The sequence below is a fragment of the Pyrus communis genome, chromosome 11 (assembly GCF_963583255.1).
Source record: "Pyrus communis chromosome 11, drPyrComm1.1, whole genome shotgun sequence".
Lineage (NCBI taxonomy): Eukaryota > Viridiplantae > Streptophyta > Magnoliopsida > Rosales > Rosaceae > Pyrus > Pyrus communis.
Window position 1 is genome coordinate 18,423,260 of NC_084813.1, and position 24,920 is coordinate 18,448,179.

General features: G+C 36.6%; 2 protein-coding genes and 1 pseudogene across 2 annotated transcripts; 1 reads left to right on the forward strand and 2 right to left on the reverse strand.

Moving 5' to 3' along the window:
* The first annotated feature begins 4,511 nt into the window (after positions 1-4,511).
* Positions 4,512-8,268, forward strand: LOC137707789 (uncharacterized). Its single transcript, XM_068446712.1, has 2 exons — positions 4,512-4,603; positions 7,648-8,268. The coding sequence occupies exons 1-2, from the start codon at positions 4,513-4,515 to the stop codon at positions 8,136-8,138; spliced, it is 582 nt and encodes a 193-aa protein (XP_068302813.1). The 5' UTR covers position 4,512; the 3' UTR covers positions 8,139-8,268.
* A 1,218-nt stretch (positions 8,269-9,486) lies between these two features.
* Positions 9,487-9,591, reverse strand: LOC137709572 (5S ribosomal RNA; annotated as a pseudogene).
* A 7,250-nt stretch (positions 9,592-16,841) lies between these two features.
* LOC137709437 (uncharacterized) lies at positions 16,842-18,918 on the reverse strand. Its single transcript, XM_068448526.1, has 4 exons — positions 18,763-18,918; positions 18,578-18,677; positions 17,488-17,871; positions 16,842-17,237 (listed from the first exon to the last, which is right to left on the reverse strand). Exons 1-4 carry the CDS (start codon positions 18,861-18,863, stop codon positions 17,109-17,111), a joined length of 714 nt encoding a protein of 237 aa, XP_068304627.1. The 5' UTR covers positions 18,864-18,918; the 3' UTR covers positions 16,842-17,108.
* Between the last annotated feature and the right edge of the window lie 6,002 nt (positions 18,919-24,920).

A 24,920-nucleotide genomic window follows, 5' to 3' on the forward strand; every position in this document is an offset into this window, starting at 1 on the left:
TTCGTGTCACATGTCACCACTTTTGTTTACCACCGTCTATTTTTTCGTTATATGGTTATAAAATTGAGATGTTAAATTATAAACTTGCCAACCCTTCAAACTCACAAAGGACGATCTTTGTTGACAGTATTAGCTAGGGGTTGTGATTGGTTGGTAGCATATATTAATTTACAGTGTTGGATATTGAAGATATACCGTTTTTGATATGGTGTAAATATTTGATCGATGTTAACTAAGTAGAATTACTTTTGATCATATAATATGCTATACGTTTTGAGATCTACTTACATTTGGTGTCTTTGCTGTGGCAAATATTTCATATCAATAATCCCTTGTGATGTGACAAAGTTACACACATGAAAATACGTTATTAGTAACTGAGGAAAGCGGTAATCTCATCTTGCTAGCTTGGAGAGAGGAAGCCTCGAGACCGCATCTTCTAGCCAAATAGGGAGACGTCACTCAATAATGAACACTAACATTTGCGAAACAATATTTTCTCTTAGAGATGTTATATCCACACCTTTCAAATTACTGTTCCCACACCCTTTTTGATTTTTTAATATTTTTGTATCAAGTGCTTCCGGTGTATATGATATAAAAAAAAAATATTTAAAAAGGTAAAAAAGTATGAAAAAAATAATTTGATGATGTGTGAATATAATCTCTCTTTCTCTTATCACTATAAGGTGTTGTTGGAATTCCAAAATTTGTCATCTTCCACTCCTCTTCATAGATAGAAAAATAAAAAAATAAAAACAAAAAACAAAAAATATGTGAACACAAAATAACTACTTTGAAGCTCTGATCATGGGCGGATCCACTATGAAGCCTAGGAGGGGTGGATTACCCCACTCAATTTTTTTTTTCAAAAGATAATAATTATACAGTTTTGCTTCCCAATGACCACCCTAATTAAACTACAATTGAAAAAATGGGTAGACAATTAAAATAATTCTACCGTTTGCATCCCCCAAAGGCCCACCTGATGGCAATTAAATTAATAATTAATTTAACTGCGCCTTGCTCAGTTTTATTCTAAGGATTTCTCTATAAATGAGTTGGAGATACTTAGGATTCAATTTCAAACTTAACATTGTGGATATGAGATTTAGTATTGAGTTTTCCGGTTTAAAAGGGATTGGATATCTTGCAAAAAAAAAATGGTTCAATGCAAAAAAGATAAGGTGTATCCGCTAGTTTATTTGCTTGTGACATTAGTACTAACTCTTTCAGTAGCTACTGCCATCGTTGAAATAGCATTTTCAGTCATGAAATTTTTGAAGAATTAATTAAGAAATCGAATGGGAGATCAATGAATGAATGATAATATAATTATTGTTATAGATAGATATTTGATGGTATTGGTAATAATATTGTCATGCAACGCTTTTAAAACTTGAAAATGCGTTAAGATATTGCAATATATTGTATAAAAAACTGTATAAATTAATATATAAATGTTCAATAAATTCTTAAGTTTTTGAAGTGTAACTTTATTGTTTAAGGATACTTTATTCATACAAATCTCTTGACTTGGTCCTTTTAACTCTGACAAGTGAGAGAAATTCATTATTACTATATGTTTACAAATATCCATTTTGGCATATAGATAACAAAGGAATAGAAATATGTGGAGAATATTCTATCACCAAACCAATGAGTAGGGAAAGGGGCGGATCTATTCGATGGCCAGGGAGGGTGACTGGGGATTGACTGGTTGGGGGAATAAAATGACATACTACCATTGGCTAAATTCCAAATTGTTATGACAACCACAATTTGTATAGACTTGAGTAATATATAAATAGTTTTACAAAGTGCAAGATGTTGCTTTGCAGTGGACATATTTACTTCCTGGCCATTTTACCGACATCTAAACGTAGATGTTCTTTCATTACCAACTTTTCCACTCAAATTGCAAAAATGGGTCTACTATTTCAGTTGCTATACAGTTAGTATATGTGGGTACATACATCAAATATTCGGTGAGTCATTATATTTTCGGGGTTCATTCTCTGATCTATCAGAGATTTATTTTGTCTCTATATTTATTTTATACTCATTTTATATGGTGATTGTTCCTATTTAAGCACTCCACTTTAGATGCTCTCAGAGCTTCACAAGTTCAAACTAAAAAAATGGATTTGCCTCCTTCCAAACACATAAACCAAACAGCCTGCAGCAAAGGATAATATGATAAAAATTATAAAATTTCATCCAACATTCCCTGTGCATTGTTTTGTTATTTTCTACTAATGATTTTATTTAGTTTACCCGAATTTCAGCACAAAACAGTCAGATAATGTATATTCTCCCAGAGAAATAAAGACAGGGCCAGATCAACTAGATCCCATGCCAAATCAGCAGACTATAGCTCAACTGCCAAATCCTAAATTCTGTTACTTTTGAGTGAAAGCTGGTCAATGTATATGAAGTTATAAACTAACGAGTCCCCGATCGACCAGCCCATTATTGTAACCAACAAATGTGAAAAAACATTCACATTGACAAGATATGGTGATGATGATTTGTACTACTAGGGCTCCAGGCATCATAAGCCATAATTAAGCAACATTTTGACGTCCACTAAATTAAAGTTGTTGGGCTGAAATAGCCAACCCAAAGCAACAGGATAGGCAGGGTTTTTTTTTGGTCGGGCCGTTCGTTTGACACGTATGCTTTAACTAATACAATGCTGAGTGTAGATCAAACTTTAAATATATTGTTTTAGATAAATCAAAACCTACTGAAAATTGTCTCATGGTCTGATTGGCTGTATAATATGCCATTTCTCATGTGGTGCCTCCAAACTTCAATTTCATGTTCAATTCATGAAAAAAAAAAAAAAAAAACAAGTTTTTATCATTAACGTGTGTGACAGTAGGTTTGGGAGCTTGAAGAACAAGATTCTTGGGATGAAGATTAGCTTTTATCTCACATTTTACTTGGAATGCAACTGCAAAATCTTCAAAATCAAATGCGCAAGCAAGACTAGCTCGTTGATACCATCATGATAATAACAGAGAAGAAGAAGAATCACAAAAGAAGAAGAAAGAAATGAAAACTTAGAGTAGAATAAATCATTTGTATTTCTTAGTAACTGCTTTGTTTTCAACTTAATCAATGGTACAAGATTAACTTAATTGGAGGATTGAATCAAAGTTGTGGGGGAGTATGAGTGAAAAGCTCCAAATCATGGCCAAAATGCCCCAAATCAAATGTGTAAATTAAACCTTGAACAATGAGCATATTTTACACCATTCGTAAAAGGTGGGTTGCTTCACCGTTCCCTAACATGAATTGGGGCAATTGCAGGTGTGGAGAATATATATTACTATATATTAATAAAACTATAAGATACCTGCAATGTACTAGAAAAGTTATACTCATGTATGATTCAAGTGCAAAGTCGTATTTGACATTTGATATAGCTCTAAACATGGGATTCTCACCATATAAGATACAAAAATTATATTTGTCTCTAAATTTGACTAGACTCCTTCTAATTTACAAGAGTTAAAGTTAAAAGTCAAATTTGATTTCATATGCATTGCATATAAAATAACTTGCAGCACCACATTTAGAGTCAAATATGACTTCATAACTTTTAACCTTCAAGTTTTAGATTGGAAATACAATCTAGTCGTATTCGTTTTCAATTGACTATTGTGAATGTCAATTTTTGTACTAAATCCTTTACTAATCTTAGTTTAAATAAGTCGTTGTTACGTAAAAAAAAGACAAACTCTACGGGTCAACTTTCAACAAAGAATATATGACATAAGTAAAAATACTGGAATCTCAATTTCTTGGTCACTCTCCTGTGTGATACTAAGAGTAGAGGTTAAAATACTAAAAGCATATCTATTTATTCTTCATTCTTAATATCAAATCTAAAAACAAGTAACCATGCGTTCATTGATCATTGGTTACCGAGATAATATTTTTAAACAAACAGACAAATAGATTGCCAGGAACCCCTAGAATACTAAGGAACAATCGTGAGGGCTCTGGACTCAAGTCACCTCCCTTTTCTTTCTTTCCTGGCTTTCTGAGCGTGGCTATTGCCCCCTTTTTCTTTTTGTTATTTTGTATTGGTTACATTTGATTACTCCTTCGACCTTTAGGTAGGTTTGCTTATTGAATCCTCTTCAGTAAATAACAAGGCTTTGCCCAACTTTGCATTTATGTTGGGAATATGATACCAATATTCCAGCGGAGGTTGCGTGTCCAGCTGATCCGTAATATTATTCCAGGAAAAGCAGCCCATGCACCTCTTCATTTCTAAGTAGCTTCCCACTTTCCCCCATTTTCTTCTTATTAGTTTGCCAATGCAATCCTTTGTTTTATTTGCATACTTAATAGAGTTTAATAACTAGCTACCTGCAGTTTGTTGGCTTCCATTCCTTCCAATCCGTAAGTAGTAATTAGACTACATTAATTTCATTGCTAAGTTTTTGTTTGTTTAGATACTACATATGATATGCTCCACCGAATCACAGGTGGAACATGGCACAAGGTCTTTGGGAGACCATGGCACAAGGTGTTTCGGCGGCCATGTCACGCGTGTTTCATCCATTAGTGCCCAATACAAGCACAGGTGCGTCTGTCCCTCCTTGCCAAAACAACAGGGAAAAAATGAAAATCCTTTCCTATTTCATTATCTAATTAAATAATTGTCTATACTTTTTTCTTAAGAAAATGCTAAGATACTATGTTTTCATGCCACATTTGTGTGCCATCTAGTATTTAAAATATCGATATAGGTGGAAATATTAAATACAAATTTATAAAAATATTAATATCGGTTGCCTTCAAAGAAAATGTCGAAAATTTGTTAAAAAATGTAAGAATTTAAAATAATACTTTAAGGAATGTTATATCAAACCAAAATACATGTACTAATAAAAAAAATTAATGATTACATAACATGTCCATCTTTTGCGCAGATAAGAGATTCAAGGAGTCCTTATCCCACAAATCTTTTTTCTTACCGAATCTTATCCCACTGATGTACAATTCAAACATAATATATAACTTAATTCAAATGAAAACAATATCAATAGAAAAATTCATTCCAACACATTTAATCTTTTTTGTCAAACAATAGATTTGTTAGATTATGGAGTCGATGAGGTTCGAACTTACGCCGTAGTGCAAGGGCAACACTCATCTTCACCTCCATCCGCAGATGTGTGCGATTTTAGTTCCATGTAGAAATATAAATCCTTGAATTAATTTGATACAATGTACAAATCTAACTCCTTGAATTAATTTGGCGATTTTGGTTCTGATTTTGTCTTATTTAGTCTCAATTCACTCTCATTGATTTCGGTGACCTGAGACTAAATGGGACAAAAAATTGCAGTTTCAGAGGCAAAGCGAGACAAAACCAGTTTCAAAGAGTAAAGTAAGACTAAATGGTAGTTTCAAAGAGGGGGGCGGGGGGGGGGGGGGGTTGAATCAATTAATAAGCCAATAATTTATTGTTACATATCCGTACTAACTTTTAGGGATTACTGTGACTCTTTTTCCAACATTACATCTTCAAAATTGGTATGCTCCAATACTAATGTCGTTTTTTGCATCCATATAACTTTAATTAAGGATATTTAAGTCATTTTATTAAGGGTAAATCTCAGTTTACTACCCTCAAGTTTTATTGTTTTTAACATTTAATACATGAAGTTTTTTTTGTCCCAGAGTCATACCTAAAGTGTTAATTTTAGGACAGTCTCATACATCCGTTAGTTTGGTTGTTAAGTCTCCTGTTAACTGATGATGTGGCGCCCATGTGGACAATGACTGGCCGTCACGTGTCATTAAGGGGTCCACATGGAAATTAAAATTTCAAAAAAAAAAAAAAAAATTTCTCACCCAAATTTAAAATATTAAAATAATTAATTAAATAAAAGTCTTAAAAAAATAAAAAAATAAAAAAAAGAAGAAGAAGAAGAAGCCCAGAACCCCCTTCGTCTTCCCCACCTCGTCCATCCCCTCCACCCTGTCCACGGCTCCACCCCTCCATCCCATCCACCCCTCACCCACTGACACCCTTCCCCTTCCCTAATACCCACCCTTACCACCAAGCCTTTTCTCCTTCCCCAAAAACCTAAAATTCACATCGCCGATATCTCATATCATACGACCTCTAGCGAATGGTAGCACCTACCATATCCTTACTCTCAATCCCTCTAAACCAATCCCAGCTCTTAGATCAGTGATATTCAACACACCTCTGCGCAGTTTGCCACCGAGTCTTGGATCTAGATCGGACTGATCCAGATCGGCGTGGGATAACAGTTGCATCGATGGAAAAGGACGACAAGATCTTGTCACTGGCGTCACAGAGGCAGAACAATCGGATTACAGTGACAGTGGTGGTGCCGCCGACTCAGAACAAAACCCTAACCCTAGCTTTCCTGTCATCAAGTAAGCAGCAAGGGCAAAGTAGCGATGGAGGAAGGGAAGATTGCTGGAGCAAGGGGCGACAATGGTGTTGATCAAGGTGTGGGGGAAGAGGTACTTGGAGCTGAGCGATGAAAGAAGGGAGAGAGGGAGGGGGTCAGGGGTTGAGGTAGGGCCCAAAAACTTTTTTTTAAAATTTTTTAATATTTATGTGGGCCTCTATGACACGTGGCACCTAGTCACTGTCCATGTGAGCGCCAAGTCACTAGTTAACGTTTGATTTAACAGCAAACTTAATGGATGTACGAAAGTGTCCAAAATTATGACTTTATATACCACTTTGGGATAACAAAAACTTCATGTATTAAATGTTGAAAACAAAAAAAACTCCAAGGTAATAAACTGAGATTAACCTTTTTTTTTTAAGTACACCTTTATTAAGTAATAATCTTCCTATACTTATAAAATTGGTTTTGTCATAACATTATTACTATACAGAGATTTTACCGTAAATGAGTCTCCTGCAATCATATTGGGATCACTTTTCCCTTGCACAATCCCACACACTTAATCAATCTTGAGCATTGTAGTAAAATGTAAATGATCTCAAGGACATATAATGTGTAATTATAATATAAATTTTATAACCATATTCATATTCATATTCATGTGCATTTAGCATTATTTTTTATTGTTTGAAGGCTTTTTCGCCAAAATGGTCCTGGAGATTTGAATGACTCATCACTTTTGTCAAATCATTTTGACCTATTATTTATTAAATTGAGGGTATTTTTTTTTATCATTTTGATTCTTATTTAACATGATTTTTCACCGAATAACCAAAATGATTAATGATGGACAATCTTAGGGATCCACTTCCATTGATTTTAAATCCCAGGGGCCAAAGTTTGCAAATCTCAATAACTATTTTGGCTAAAAAGCCTTGTTTGAACATATTTAAACTGTGTATTTAATTAATGGCATGAATGATTTCTTGGTTTTCTTTGTGATTAAATTTCAGTGCTCTATTTTCCTAAAACTTTGGAGTGTTAATCACAATGATCCCATATAATTTTTCTAGTTGTCATATAACTTCATTAAAAAGTTAAATAACAAGGAACCCTTAACATTATCTTCCATCGTTTCTACGATTGAAGTTTAACTACAGAATAGTTCATGCATCAAACTAAACTAGTATGGGGAAATTAACAATAACAAACACGATAAATTTGACAGGATTTGAATGTCAGTGTAAACCTTTCTTTGAGGCTGTGCAAGCTGGCCGTTGGGAAACTGCAAAGGACTTTTGCATCCAACATCCGGAGGCAGTAAGAGTAAGACATCCATCTTCTGGGAAGACAGCTCTTCACATTGCAGTTGAAGCTGGGCATGTGGATATTGTGAAAGAATTGGTGTCGTTGATGGAAGAGGGCGACTTGGAAATAAAATCAACACAGGATGGTCGGACAGCTCTTGCTATTGCTGCAATTAAAGGGATTACCGAAATGGCTCAATGCATGGTAACAAGGAACGAAAAATTACTCGGCATTCCCGATTCAAACAACGAACTTCCAATTGTGTTAGCTTATTTGCTTGGGCATCGGCATATGGCTCGATATCTCTACTCCGTCACTCCACTTGAAGATTTAATGCCAGACAAAGGACCTCATGGCGCTACAATAATCTCCAATTGTTTTACATCCAAAGAATTTGGTAAAAGTTTTTAAATATGAGTAATAACATGCTGTTGAGGGTTCGTTTGATAATCATTTTAGTTGTTTGGTAAACTACTTTCAATTTTCTAAAAAAAAAAAAAATGAAAACTGAAATTAAAAGTTTGAAAACTATATAAAAAAATTGCCTTCAATTTTTATTTTTTTGAAACTTGAAAACTAAATGTAGTTATCAAACAAGTTTTTGGTTTTCAAATTAAAAACGTGATTACAAAAACTTAAAAAGAAATGGTTATCAATTCGCAACTTGAAAAATAAATAGCTTATTCTAGCTACAGTTGACTCTTTTTTCCCATAGCTACAAATTACTATAGCAAACTAATTATTTATGGAGAATTTGTAACGTTAAAAATCAACAGATATCTCATGGAATTTAATTCATCGTTGCCCAAAATTGGCCGTTACTCGGGACCGCCTACAGTTGACCCCTTTAGAATATTTAGCTAGGGACGCTTCTTCATTCCCGAGCGGAGCGAAACTCAGTTTCTGGCAACAATGGGTTTACAACTGTTAGTGTACCACAAACTCCCTTCTCTTTCTATTAATTATTTTCTTTCACTTTTATATGACATATTTTCTTGTCTTGATAGGTCTATACATACAACCTCCTCCTCGCATCAATCATATCTGTGTAACTGTTCAAAATGAAGAAAATCCCCAAGCTAGTAACGGAAGGAGTTTAATTCGCTCAGGTTTGCTATCCCCTTCCTCTCCCATCATTAACAAGTTAAAAACGTTGTATAAATGGTACGATCTCAAGTATAACTCACATAGATCACAAGTTCAATACTTAATCACTATGACTAATCCCTCCCTACCTTGCTAAATTTGGAGAGATTATTGGGAGAGTTTTCTTCATTTGTGGAGATTAGTGGGAGGATAAGTGCATGTTTGGTAATGTTGCAAAATAATTTTTCATTTTACGGATACAAAACGAGTATAAAATGCGTTTGACATGTTTTTATAGACCCATAAAATGAATAGCATAAAATACAATCATGATTACCCTTTTTGACTTTATAGCACTTACTGACTAGAGAAGATGATTGCATGATTTGGATTCCCCACGCCACAATCATCTTTCGAAAATATTGATCGCACCTGTGACATTACCAGGTTATATCAATACATGAGAAGAGAGGCCGATCATAAGCTTCAGGAACCTGTGAAAAAAGGAAAATAACAATAATGAATTTGAATTTACTACAATTTTCTCTAAGACCCTGCTTCCTATAAATAAGTACTCTATTTAAAAATTCAATTCTCATCGTTAGCTGTTTATCCCATTAAAAAAATAACAACACAACAAAACCTTTTCCTATTAGGTGGGGTCAGCTGTGGGGTGATGCAACACGAGGTCATCATCCTAGTACTATTCTCGTCCAGACTCGCTTAACTTCGGAGTTCTTATGAGATCCGATGCATGTGAGTTGGTATGATCGCATCCCAAGGATTCGACATAAGATAGGAGTGCCGGCTGTTAACTACCTGACGCCCTCTTCCTCCTCCTTTATCTGAGCTTGAGACCGGCAAATGTAAGATAAATTTAACCCATTGAAAAAATAAAAACTTAAATTAAGAAACAGTTGAAAAGATATGATATCAACACCTTTGGCAAAAGTAAGGCCAAATCCCTTCGAAGAGATATGATATCAACTACCACATATTCCAGTGATGTTCAAGGGCCAAAACAAAAAAAATGCATTACTACCAAAAAAAACTCAATGCATTACTCACAGGCGATGGACCCCAATTTTTCATGCAATGAAGCTCACTTTACCACATTCCCTTCTTGCCTATAACTTTTAAGAGTCCCGCAACTTTTTATGAATTGAAAAATAAAGCTTTTACAGGACATATTTGAAAGAAAACGTGATGAGCTAAGAACAATATATTGAAAATAGATAAACAACTTACGTATCTGTGGAACATCTTTGTTTGCTTTCACCTCCGCTCCACCTGCATATAAATATAAATATATATATATATATATGTATATATATGTATGTACACACACACACACACACAAGCATCAAATCAATGTTCACACTCTTAGCATCTAGGTAGAACAATAATTACACCAAGAAAACTTGACTCTTCAACAATCCAATTGATGTTGTATTGCAATCTATACAACCAGTGACAGATTAAAATAACAAAACAGCAACAAAAAATCCTAATTCAAATTGAAGCAGTGTAAAATCGAGATTGAAAATGCAAAAATACACAAAACTCGCGCCATAACCACCGGCTCGACTTCACCGCCAGCTCCGGCCTCATCACACACATCGACGCCACTCCAACTCCGTTCTTCGCCGTCCCGCCTATCCCATACCTACAAAACACACAAAAGCCGATCAAAATCCTTACATTTCTTAGATCTGAAATTGAGGAAATTTGGTTACGAATTTGTAGAAACTAGCCTGGGGTTTGGAAAGTGATAGATCCAAATCTCTAACCCCTTAATCAACCTGCAAGTCACAGAGGATAGAGAGGGATCGAGAGGGAAGGAAGAGAGAGAGAGCAGAGCTCTTGAATTGTTTTTTGGTTTTGTATTTCTGTTTGTAAATTCTGATCTCCTTACAAACCAAAGAGCAAGTGCTCTTATACATGAAGTGTGACTACTACCAGCTGGCATTTCTAACTAATTTCCCTAATAACAAGTAAGATCCTCAATTACAACTAACTTGACTCTTAATTTGTGATTAAGATAATCACAATCCTCAGTTCATAACAGAGAGAGGGCGAGAAAAGGATTCTGGATGTATAATTTGACGATCATTGGTGATCGGTGGACAACAGCGCCGTTGCGTGAAAGAGAAAAGGGAGTTAGGATGCAGGAGGGATTTCTTCGAGGGGGAGAGAGGAGAGAGGAGAGAGAGGATTAATAACTTTTTTTCCATAACTTTTTAAAATTTTATTTTACACAACAGGCACCATATTTTTATACAAAATTTACATATTATTTAAATATACTAAACGCAAGGACCATGTTTGGTAGCTTCTGTAAAGGCACAAAAGCCATGTTCCGTCAAAAGTAATCAAGCCAAAGTATACATGTCTCACTTCTCAGTTCTCATGGTTCCCGTGGCCGAGACAATGTACTATCAAGAAATGTAAACTTATATGTGTGAGGTCTAACGACCCTCATATTTATAACATGTTTACGTACCTATAATCAGAAATAAAATACGAAATTAATTTCTAATTACGAAACACTTCTTTGTTTACTTAACATGGAGGAATTAAATTTTATGTGGGTCCCATCTAAATTATGGAATCCAATTCTTGTTTTTGGAGGATTTGGACTCCCTATACGAGGGAGGGATTTGGATTCCGAAAGAAGTTGGTAATTGGAATGGACTTGTTTTACCAATTGTGTCATCAGTTGGTTTTTAGTATTCCAACATGGCCCTTCATCTCACCAGAGAGACATTGCTCAGCTCTGCAAATTTTTCATCCCTTCACCACCGCACCCTCCCCCGTCCAGGGCCACATCTCATGCCCACTGCAACCACTCGCAACCATCTCTCTTTGTTTGTCTCTAGAGAATTTTGTAATCAGAACACTGGAAGTGAGTGAAAGAGTTATGGTGTGGTGGTGGCTCAGTTCTTTATCAGGAGTTGCCTGAGATGCATTGGAGATAGAGTGTTACGGTGGGAGAATAGAGAGTGTGGCGGTGGGGAATAGAGAGAGATGGAGAGTGCTACGGTAATAGATAAGTTTGACAAGGTTTTTTTTGTTTTTTATTTTTCTCTTAATAAGAAATTAATTAATGTTTTCTATTAATTAGACTATAAAATAACTTATTTACTAATAAAAAAAGAGTAATAATAATTTATTTGAAATGCATAGGAAAAAAATGAATAAAACTAATTAAAGTTTAATTATATACGAACAATTTAATTAGTATATAAAATAATGGAAAAAAATTAGACCATAAAATAATTTATTATGGAAATGGGCATTTTAGTAATTATATTAATTTATATTCCGATTGAGATGAATTAGTAAACAACTTATATGAACTCAGTTTCAACTTTAGTCCGATTCCACCCAATTTAAGTAAATAGCCTCAACAGGAATCTGATTCTGACTTTTTCTCATTCCAACTCCTCATCAATTCAGTTTCTCCTCAATCTGATTCCTTTTATTTTGATTACGGTTACGTAAACGAGCTATTAATGGAATCCTAGAATAGGACTTGAGGCATGTTGGTTGAAAAGTCAACTATTGGTCAAAGAGGCACCTCTAGGGTTATGAAACCCTTCTTGGTCTACAAAGTACAAACATTGGATTTCCATTATACAAGTTCCATTAGGTCGGTCATATATCTAACAACATGCTCCATAAGTTTCACCAACATTTTTTCCATTGCAGTGGGACGTTTAGTGGAACAGCTTGTTTCTTATTCAAAAAAACAAGAGGAAGGGCTTGTTTCGAAAATTGTTGAGATACTTGGTATGCTAGTAACAATTTTATTTGTTGTAGATTTGAATTCAAATCAATTATCCAAAACAGTTTATGCCCTCAACATTTGGGTTTTAAATGTCATCTCAGGAATCAAACGCATATATGAAATGAAGATTGTCCATGTCCACTCACTTGCATTTTTAAAGCTCATGTGCGAAGAGATAAATAAAGATTGGGATATGCAACAAATGAGTTCTCCCTATGTGCGTTCGGCAATCTTCCTAGCTGTTAGGAGGGGGAACGTGGAATTTGTTACTTATATGTGTAAAGCAAATCCTGAACTTCTGTGGGCAACAAATGAGAAGGTAAGGGGCATATTTCACGTTGCCATCGAATGTCGTCAAGAAAAGATTTATAACCTTCTATATGGGATCTCTGCGAAAGACTGGGTGACAAATCTTGCTGATAGAGATTTTAATAACAAGCTACATATGGCTGGGTTGTTGTCCCCATCTGCACAAGCACAACTTAATCGTATTCCAGGTGCAGCATTGCAAATGCAGCGTGAACTACAATGGTACAAGGTTAGGATTTCTCACTCGACATAATTCTTGATTACATTGCCTATATGAAATATAAACTGAAAGAATCAAATTAAGTGTTTGGGAGGTTCTGAATTTGTTTTCCCTTTTTGTAATAATCATCCAAATCCATCATCAACTATTAGGTACTGGGGGAGGGAGGGAAGAATTGGACTCGGCACTTCGGGAAAATGCTCTTAACCAACTAAACTATAAGTCCCCTTGTCCACGTACCAGATGTCAATCTTAGTTTGTTTTCCTGAAAAGTTTCTTGCATTCAAGGTGCTAGCTGCATTTTGAAAGAGAGTTATTTGCCTTTTCGATTTATTGTAAGCAGATGTTCAACCTAACACAAGTTGTAAAATTAACACAATCTTAAAGCCTTAATGCGTAGAATGTTAAAATTGAACAACGTGATTCGTGGCCAATTGTAGGTGCTCTCATATGTCAGTACAAATGTTTAAATTAACACAACCTAACACAAGTTACAAATTTTGGAATGTAAAATGTAGGTAGTTAATCCTAATATAATAAAGATTATAGAAAATTATATATTATGCTCTCATATGTCAGTACTTGTTCAATGCAATGCAGGAAGTAGCGACTATTTTACCTCCTAAGTGTCGTGAGTATAGGAACAAAGATAAACTTTTGACACCAAGGGAACTATTTACAAAGAATCACAGTGAATTGCTAAAGGAAGGAGAAAAATGGATGAAAGAGACTGCAACTTCTTACACTGTTGTAGGTGCTCTTATTATTACCATCATGTTTGCTGCAGTAATCACAATTCCTGGAGGAAATGGAGATACTGGCTTTCCCACATTCATCGATGAAAAATTGTTAATGTTATTTATGATTTCAGATGCTATATCACTATTTTCTTCCACGACTGCAACGTTGACGTTTCTCGGAATTCTCACGTCACGTTACGCAGAAGATGATTTCCTGAAGTCCTTGCCCACAACGATGATAATTGGTCTTGCCACTCTTTTTTTTGCTATCGCAACCATGATGATTGCATTTTCTGCTGGCCTTCTAATTATAGTTCGTCGGGAGTCCTGGATTGTGATTCCGACCATACTTCTTTCAAGTGTTCCAGTCACTTTATTTGCTTGGATGCAATTCCCCCTCCTAGTTAAAATTACCGTTTCTACTTTTGGAAAAGGAATATTTAATAGGAATGTGGAACGTTGGTTGTAAAGTTCTTATTGTATCTGTTTATGTGAGATCCTAAAATTAGGGGTGTAACTGATTCGATGAATTATATATTAAGGAATAAATTGGTGGTTTATGTGGGACCTCTCACTTATAAGTAAAGAGGAACACTACTAGACTGTATTAATAAATGATGTCTTGTTTTAGTGTATTGCCTGATTCGTTTTTATTGTATGATGAATGATTTGATTGTAGTTATTACATTACAGTGTTGGGGTAAAAAAAAATGGTTCCTCAATTCAAGGAAAGTGGAGATGATGTTGGCAATTAAAATCCACGGTGAAGATTAACCAAGAAAATCTACACCATTCATGTTTTTTTTAAAACAAATAAAAAATGAATTAAATCAGAAAAATTAAAGAACCATGTTGCTGGAACGTGTGAGGAGTTGTCCATTTCCTCCAACGTGAAAAAGGGAGTTGATGAAAAACAACCGACTTTCTCACCCCACTCTTCCTGTCACCCTGTCTATAAAAGGGGAGATTGACTGCAAAAGCAGGGGGAGGAATCGACAAAAAAAGACAATAGAGAAGGGCACAGTCGGAGAGGCAAAGCAAGAGAACAAAAGCAAAAGAGAAACAGAGAAAAAAAAGGGAGAGCATATCATGTGCTACACGCAAGAACAAAGAGCAGGAGAAGCTACAGAGCATTTAAAGGTATAAAATCTATCCTTCTAAATCTTTCTTTCTTTGGTTTCTCTCGGCTTTGCAGGAAAACAAAAACACAATTTGTTTCTTCAACCTCTCCCATCCCCGCCGCTGCCGTTAGTCCCATGAATTTCTTCAGGGTGGTCTAAACCACCCCGTGAAGTTCCAATCAATCTAAGTGATCCGCTCCCCACCACTACCGTCAACTCCATGAATTTCTTGTGGGTGGTCTAAACCACCCCGTAAAGTTCCAAGTCTAAGTGATCACTGCACTGCAGCAACCAAACTGCAACACCGCCGCTCTTCAACCGTTGTCTCCGGCAGTCCTCCGGAAGAAGCCCAAGGGCAGTGCAATCCGCAATCCGCAATCCGAGGACGGTGAACCAAGCGATGTAGTTGGGCGCGCGGGTCCAGACCATCAACAAATTCGACGTAAGAAGATGGCAGCGGTGGTCAATGTGAAGAAGTTAAAGAAGGCAAAAAAATGCAACACCAATCATTGCGAGCCATTCCCATCCCATCGACAGTGGCGAGAATAACCCAAAGCCTTCAGAAAATGCGAAAGACATCCGAAGGCAAGAAAGCCGAGAATTTGAGGAAAGAAAAAGTCCCCAGGTCCAAGGATGCTGCGGAAGTGGCTCTAATGTTGCACCGTAAAACAGATTGCAGAAGCTCAAAAGCTCTCTGTGAAGTTCCTGCAGCCATACCCGACAGCCATGCAGTACTATTCGAGACTTGGAAAATTCAAGTCTTCAAAGAGGGGAAAGAAACCACCGACTCTGATGGCTGCAGCAAATGAGAGGAGGGCGACCCCTTACCCACCGTCGTTCATTTATTTTCTTCCCGTGCAAATATGGGAAGTGAAAAGTAATGAAGATGAACAAAGCAATCTCCACTATGATTTCAAGGACCATATCTGCTGGGTTGTTGTATGTCTTTTGTAAAGATCCCATTAAAATTGGGACAACAAAAGAACAAAGAAAGCTACAGTAGAAAATGGAAAATAGCGAGGGAAAAGAAGAAAACGTATTGTTCATCACGTGGGTGTTGCAGCAAGCTTCGGTGGTGAAACCAAAAAAGAAAATGATGTCTTCCTACAATTAGGAAAGTCCCAGCAAAAGCATACTTAAAATAATGAGGCTATTGGCCTACGAAGAAACAAGACAAAACCCTCTGAATTACTACCTCTACGTCTTTTGTCCAAGAAAGAAAAAGGATGGAAATGGATAAAAGCAACGGCGAAAAGAGAAAGGGAACAGATGCCAACGTTTTCTTTTCCCTTAAGTCCTACTCCAATTTTGACTCTTTGAGTGCATTGTGCAAAGAAAGAAGCTACAGTGGAAAAATAAAAGCACACCTCCATGCCACCCATGTGGCCTTTATGAATATGGCCTCTATCAAAACTAAAATTATTCATTAAGTCTGAGATGCACGGCACCAAGACAAAGTCAAATACCAAAGTATTAGTGGGTTCATCACAAATATACCCATTAATTTTACTTGACGCTCCAATGGTTTAAAGTCCTTACCCGCACGAGCTAAAATTGCACAAGGCATCAAACGCTCAAATGGCTTCAAGTCCTCGCCCGCACAAGCTAAAACTGCACAAGGCATCAAATGCTCCTTGCCTGCACGAGCTGAAACTGTACAAGGCATCAAACCCCAACAAATACATAAGGAACTACGAGTGACTTGATCGCTCAATGAGGGTACGTAGGCAACCTAGGGCTCTATCTAGGTGCAGTCGCAAAAGAAGGGCTGTAATTAATAGCCACGTAGCCTGGAATGGGTTGAACTCAAATTAATAAAACCCTCTTCAAAAAAATGGACGAGGGTGAAATTGTGTCGAGTGAATTATTTGTTTACATATTGTGTACAATATTTGCTCAACGTATAGGTTCGAATAGGCACCCAACAGGATAAGCACATGAACTAATCATTCAGATTATCCCATCATCCTTAATATATAATCCATAAATGAAAGTTTAAGCACTATGATGTTGAACATGGATCTACCAATCACAGTATGAACTGAAAGATTTTTCAACCTGATGCACCCGACGATAGATCTTGTCTCAACCTCTAATGTCACAGACAGTAGAGGTCTAACCATATAATGCACGCCATGGCTCCCCATCGTCTTTTGATTTTCTTGTTGGATTCCATGTGATCTTGTCTCTTGAAAAGGAAAGGTTCAAAGTGCTTGCTAAAAGTTCTCCAATCTCATAAAGTATCTGAAAAAGAAACCATCTAGAGTTAGACGATATACATACACTCGGGAAACAGAAAGATTCATAGAGAACTAAAAGGAAGAGAAAGAAACTGAGCAAACACTAATTTTTTTCCCATTCATTTCTCAAGCAAATCATAGAATGGCCTCCAAACCCAACTTGAATTCAGTCATATGTCACGACAATTCTAGGTAAACTGAATGTTGACAGTTGCATTAGATAAAGTAATTAAAAAAAAGAAAAAACCTGTAACCTGAAACTCTTCTTTATCAGAAATGCGTTGACCTCTTTGCCCGATAAGAACATATGTTGGCAACTTCAAAACACGGGCCAACTGAAGAAAGCAAGCCAAAGGTTCATGATGAATCTGCAAGGATGGCGGTGGCTTCTGGGTTTTGCTTGCCATAGCCTTGCTTATGGCTGTTTCTGAACCAATCCCTATACCATAAAGTGAACATTTGCTTTCAAATTTTGTTGCAGATTTACTTTCCCCCTTTAGCTTGGATGACTCTAGGAAAAATGGGGCAACGACTGTAGGAACTGAGGATGAATTCCGCCCTGCTAATTGCGCTAGAACTTCATTAATAGCGCAGGCTAGTATTGGCGGTTCATAGTATTCCATAAGCAGCACAGACACCTGAAAAATACAAAATTGAAGAGAAATTTTTTATAAGGTTCCCCTAATCTGTTATCTTCAAGATATGTTACAAGATAAATACAATAGTTATTCACTCTGTCCTAGTAACTCAAGCTGTTGGAAATAGTAATAAACCGACAAACTTCAACACAATATCAGAGCTGTTGGCTCACATCCTAACAACTAAAGCATTTCAGGGCAGTGGTAGATCGATAAACTTTATGAAAAACAGAAAACTGCATAAAAAAATAATGTGGAACCTTCCACTGTCATCGTCACAGCATGAGTTCTGAAACACAAAGGAACAAAACTATTACAAAGTAATTTAATGGGTTTCAACCGCTATGGGCATAGAAACCAAACCTACAAGCATTATTTGAAAAACGCCTGCAATCAAGTCCCTTTAGACCTCACAGATCACTCACAATTCCATAACACCGAGTCGATTTTATACCCCCACATGGTTTTGAAAAACCAGCATCATTTTCAATTTCAATCACACACAATCTAAACCCCAAATTGTCACAAATTTCACTTTCACCATAAAAACTAGAACACATTCCATTAGAAAATACAAGAACCATTTCTCAACACCCAAATCCCACATAGAATCTAATCTATACGAGACAGAATCTATACGAATACAAACCCGTTTCTGGGTCCTATACAATTCCATGAGAGAGAGAGGAAGAGAGAGAAGGGGAACCTCATATTGGCCCTGGGGATCGAGGAAGTGGTGAAGGATTCCAGAAGCTTTGCAATTTTGGATTCCATAGCGCTCCAATGAAAGCTCGAAACTTTCTTCTCTGCAACAAATTGGCGCATCGACGTCAATCGATATAATATGAATTTGATCTCAAACTTAAAAGGGTTCATAGGAAGAGATCTTACACAGTAGAATTGCTTGGATTTCGGCGGAAAGCAGCTGAGATGGCTTCGCCGAAGCCCTCTGAGTCTCTCAGCAGAAACACTACCTTCGAACGGACCTTCATTTTCTTTCTGCTGTTTCTCCTAACCAATGTCCGGAGGCGCGCGCGCTAACAATATATAGGAGATCGAGTGCCGCTTTTTTTTTTTTTTTTTTTTTTTTTTTTTTTTTTGTGTGGAGTTTAAATAATAAAATCCTACCTAAAAAAAATCAGTGGCATTTGTGTGTTTTTTTTTTTTTTTTTTTTTACATCGATATTTTTACACTAAAGGAATGGAGAATTCGGCTAAGCCACACAACGAGCAGCCTAATTTGATATCGAATTCGCCATCCACGAGATTCAAATCTAAGATCTCTCACTTCCGAGTGAAGAAGAATACCAGCAGACCGTAATACTGACTAGCTAAATCAATGACATTTGTTTTTTCTTCTTTCTGGGGTAAGGTTTATGACGTCAAGGTAAAATCTCGCTCTAACATTTTAAAAAGTTGTCACTAATCCTTGAAAGTCATAGAACCCAACTTAATTAGATTGTAGATAGAGTAGATGAAAAGAAGACGACTTTTCAATTTTAGAAAGTACAGTACGATTCAAATCTTGTTTCAAGTGGCAAATGAGTAAGACAAATCAATTTCTCTAACAAATCAAGTGTAGAATTAATGACACACCTCGTGATATATGCTTGATACTTGAATATTGGCTTGAGAAATTTTTTCCATCTTTTCTTATTCTAAAAAATTAATGGCACACCATGTTTGAACTGATAAATATATTTTGGCCAACCTAGCTTCCTCCGTCCATTGGAGCCAATAAAGAGTATTTCGTTGTGGTGCGGTGATGAGATATGAAAGTACAGTGCTACTTAATACGCATTTTATGATCATACATACATATTTTTATTTTTTCATATAATTTCAAGAAGTAGTTAAATTATACGTTTTTTTTCCCCAAAAAGTGAAAGAATTGCACACTTTTTCAAAGCAACATACAAACGTCACATATTATTTATTGATAAAATGAAAATAAGTTAGAATAGGAAATATTCAAATTTAATATAATGGCCGATGTTTTGACATACATCTCTTAAAAATTAAGACAGATGAGGTTTTGTTGAAATTGGAAGCAGCTTAGCTAGTCTGAATTCCAGGTGGTTTCAAAATTTGGATGAACTTTTTGCTAAAATTTCATATATGTAACCCTAATTTGCTAGAATCTCTTGACCATTGATCTTGTTGAACTTTTTCCACTTCAACCAATTTAACCCCAGTGAATAAGAAAATCAAAAGTAATTTTACATGACTTGCCTTGGGATTAATATATCGAAACAAGTGTAAAATGAGTCAATTCATCCACCCTTTTTTCATGGTTTGGGCTACAATTAAATTCTGGAACTTGTTCGTTCAATGTCGTAACTTTTGATACTTGAATATTGACTAGAAACATTTTCTTTTCACTTTCTGATCCTGAAAAATTAGCAGCAATATTGGTTCTTAAACCCTAGCCATATCCACATTATACCAACACCCCTCCAATTTTCCACACAAAGAAAATAAAAGTGGCAAGAATATAATTATCAACCCACTTGAAAAATTGCAAGAATAAGTAGGAGATCATGGAATAGCATTTCTAGACCTTAATTTTCTTAATTACCTGCACATATAATCTGAATACAATTTTACATTATTATATATACCTCCCACCATTCATCATCCTCCAAATACCTGCCCTACCAAAGGCTACCCAGTATAACAGCACTAAACGGGTGACACCAACAATTAAAAAAGTTCAATTTACAAATTATCAAATGAATATTAGAGTACCCTTATATATGAAGTAATGCTACGGCCATAATTTACAATTTTACTACCATTTTCTGTTTTTTTTTTTTCTTTTTTCTATAAGCTAGTTTCCCTTACTCAATCTTATATGCATGAAGAAACAGGCAGAAGTGAGAAGATGTTGAGTTACTAGTCTGAGTTGAATAATAAGGACTGCTATTATCACTGTCTATGCCGTCGTTGCCATCTCTGACGTGATCGCTCTCTGATTCTGGCGGCCCTGGCTTGAAAATAAGTAGTCCGTGCTAGGCCTGGGCACAGGACGGGCCGGGCCTAATTTTGAAGGAACAAGAGCTTAAACGAAACGGGCTGGGCCGGGCCGGGTCCATGGTTCCCTTTTTTTTTTTTTTTTTTTTTTTTTTTGGGAAAAAACAATTATTGTTTTGTTTAATTTGCTCCAGCAAGTTGCTCATCATATTGTTTGCTTAATTTGCTATTTATCATTTTGTTTGCTCTCTACCTGTATCACTATCGACATATTTGGAAAAAAGAGAGGTGGAGGATGTGTTGATTATTGATTTACTATAGCCGAATCTTAGTAATATATTAGATAAAGAAAAAGATATATCCACTTGGTGAATCTGGTAGAACACATTCTTGAATGGTTGAAATCATCATTCATTAGCCAAGCTAGGTTTGTGATGACATAAGCAATACGATCATACCATCTTAAAAAAATCTGTTAACACTAAACTATGATAGTAAGTTGAAACAATATTGCAACAATTGCACATTTGCACATATTGCAGCAATATTGTAGCAATTGCACAGATTCTATGATTCTACCACGGCACTACCAACGTCCAAAATAACAACATATCCAAATTCCGAGAGTCCAAAATAACAATATTACATGACATTGTCCAAAATAACAATATTACATGACATAACAAGCTTCGACCTCGCCTTGCAAGAGAGAGAAAGCCCTATACTATTTTGCGTATTAAAACACTGGATGAAACCCACACACTAAAATCTGACTATGAGCAAATAAAATCAGCCAGGTTCACTATCCCACCTATGGCAAGCTTACTTGATTGGAATTGGGTTAGTGAAGAATAGAATGAATCTGGTTGTTTAGATATGGGATAAACTACCCCCATGTCATATCTGGTTTTGATACACATTACACACAAAATATGTTACGCATTGGAATGATACACATTACACACACATAAGACACACTATATAGCAGAACATCTTCCTCAACCAATAACATAACATCTTCCATATAATAGAACATCTTCCTCAACCAATTATATATACAAGTATCAAAGTATCCTTTCCTCAAGAAAAAGAGGACTGCAACAATATGAGTATGCAAAACTTCGCAAATCTACGGGTAAAATTTCAAAATAAGTGCTTGAAAATTAGAGAGACAGACAAAAACTCCATAACTCCATGAAATTTCCAAAAACAGGGGACAACCCTTTTGACAAAACTGAATTTTGGGGTTTTTCCTGTTCACCTCAGATATCAATACTTGAAAGAATAACCCTACTAACTATTAAGATGTGCATACAATTCAATCAAAACTCAAACCAATATATTATATATATCAAATATTTCCAAGTAATCAGCTAGATAATCAAACCCAAATAAAAAAAACTAAAAATATAGAGAATACTGAGAGGAAAAAAGAAATAGGAGAAAAAATATCACCTTTCTTGGCCAGCAGTGTCCCAAATCTGAGCCTTGATGAGCTTGGAATCAATGCTCAAAGTCTTGGTGGCAAACTCGACGCTGATGGTAGAATTGGACTCCAAATTAAACTCGTTCTTGGTGAACCTGGAAAACAGGTTCGACTTTCCCACCCCAGAAAGTCTTGGTTACGCAGATGGTAGCCTTGACGCCAATGGGAAACAGTAGTCGTCGAGGGAGTAGAGGTTCGAGGGAGTGACGGTGGAGACTGGAGAGGTGAGGCGTGGGAGTGATAGAGTGAGTAGCAGGGTGCGTGTACTTGTCTGTGTTTGTGGCTGACCAGAGTCGTGTCGGAGAAGGTGGACGGAGGAGTGGCGTCGCGGATTCGAGAAAGCTGAGAGGGTTGGGGACTGGGGAGTGTTGGAGAGATCGAGATTCGAGAGTTAATGAGACTGATTCACTGAAGTTTGAAACTGATTTGGATTTTGGAAACCTAGGTTACAAATTAACGGTTCAGATTGAATGATAGGTTATCATTCAATCTCCACCCTTGATTATAATTAGAAACGGTCCGGGGCCCATTTTTCTAAGGTTTAGGAACTAGCCCGCCCCGTTTGTTCCTAAAAAAAAAAGGACCCGGTCCATACCCGCCCCGAACCTACACTACTCGCCCCTACCCGCGATTCCTCTACTCGTTTGCCCACCCCTAGCCCGTGCCCTATCCCAAAAGCCAATTGTGCCCATCCTATAAAGCTTGCACCGGTTGCATGTTCTCCAGCACGGTCTGATTCCCCGTGAATTTCCACTACTAATTCTTGACATGAATCAACATAATCCCATCTATGCTGATCCACATTTCGGGGTCTTTTGAGCTGGACGTTGAGTTCTCCACGATAATGTCATGCTCTTTTTTATTCTCATCAAACATCACTCTTGTGGCAAACACTTTTTCTTTTTTCTAGTATAAAAGTGCCTCCACAAGGGCTGGTCTAGATTTTGTTCCCTTGTATACCTTTTTCTTTTCTTCCTTTGTCTTTTTCCGCCTCTTCTCTTTGCCTTTGGCATAAAGACTTTAAGAGCTTTCAATTATATCATCCAGTTTAGCATATGACTGAAGGGCTTGAATTACGTCTTCATGCTTCAGGACCTCCTTTTCAAACATTAGAGTTGTTCGAAAGTGCTTGAAAGACAAAGGTACAAACCTTAGTAAGACGATAGCCATATCATCATCTTTGCATGTTTCTTTGACTTTCTGAAGATTAGCTATACAATTCTGGAACCTGCAATATCACCTCCCTCTTCCAATCAAAGCCCAAATAGTTCATCCTTGAAAAATAGTTTATTGGACACGGTTTACCCATATAAATATTCTCTAACTTGTCACATGCTTCCTTAGTAGTCATCTTTTCTGTGATGTGGGACCTAACTGATCTTATGAGATGGATCTCGATGGAGTTCTTGGCCTTCTTAAGAACCTTGGTCCAAGCAATGGTCGTAGACTTCTCACCAATGAGTGCATTAACCAAATCATGCTCTATCAATACATTCTTCATCATCCTTTGCCAGTCCGTGAAGTCATCTTTGCCATCAAAAAGTTTTAGGTCCTAGGTACGCAGTCGCCTTTCATTTTGACATTACAGAACACGTTGAACCAAGCTCTCGAATACCAATTGTCATAAATTTGACTCCCTCTGGATCTTGCTCTTTGATATATCCAACAATTGACTAAACTTAGCAAATTAAAGAATAACTAGAAACATACAAGATTTATACTAGTTCAGAAGAACTCTTGCATATGGCCAGCTGTGATTTTCCTGGGTAGAGAAATCACGACTTCTTTGATTAATAATAGAGTTACAATGCAAAACCCTAAAACTAATTCCTCTTTGTCTCTCTTGGCTGTCTCTGGCTTTTCTCTCTTAATTCCCTAGCCTTGCCGCACCATGCCTATGTAAGGATTAAGTTTCCTATTCTATATGGAATAAGAAAGTAAACTTTCTTTCCTATTCCAATTAGGCTTTTAGGAATCCTTGTGACATCCTGTCCCAAAATTCATATTAACGTACGTGTGAAATTATGACTTTGCCCCTAGTTCGTTTTTGTCACGTTATTGGTTGTTTTGTGTGGTGTGGCATGGGTTGGACCACACACACACACACTCACACACACTGTCACTCTCATTTTCCCTCTGTCTCTTCCCTGTCTCTCTCTCCCGTGTCTCCCTCTCCCTTCCCATCACCATAAACGTACGGACAAACACCAAACTCACCCAAACCATCATAGATCGAGGGAACTAAACCCATATTCGAGCTCGTGAGGTTGAGAGGAGCACGATCATACCATTTTCAGGTAAGAATTCTAACGTTTTCACGTCGATTCGAGGTGGTTCGATTTGTCTACTATTCATGCAAACTTAATCTAGCACGTTTTTGGAAATTTTAAGCTCGTAGGTAGCTTGGTGGTGTCCCAAGGAGCCTCGGAGTAGCTCGTTTGACGAATTTGGACGTCGGGATCACCGTGGTCGAAGTTGGCCGGTTTTGGATTGTGTGACAGGTATGATCGCGTGGTTTTTAGGCTTTAAAAGTGGTCTAACGCTGTTCTACTAGTCTAGAGCTTTGTTTTGGTCCAAGAATCATGAAAAA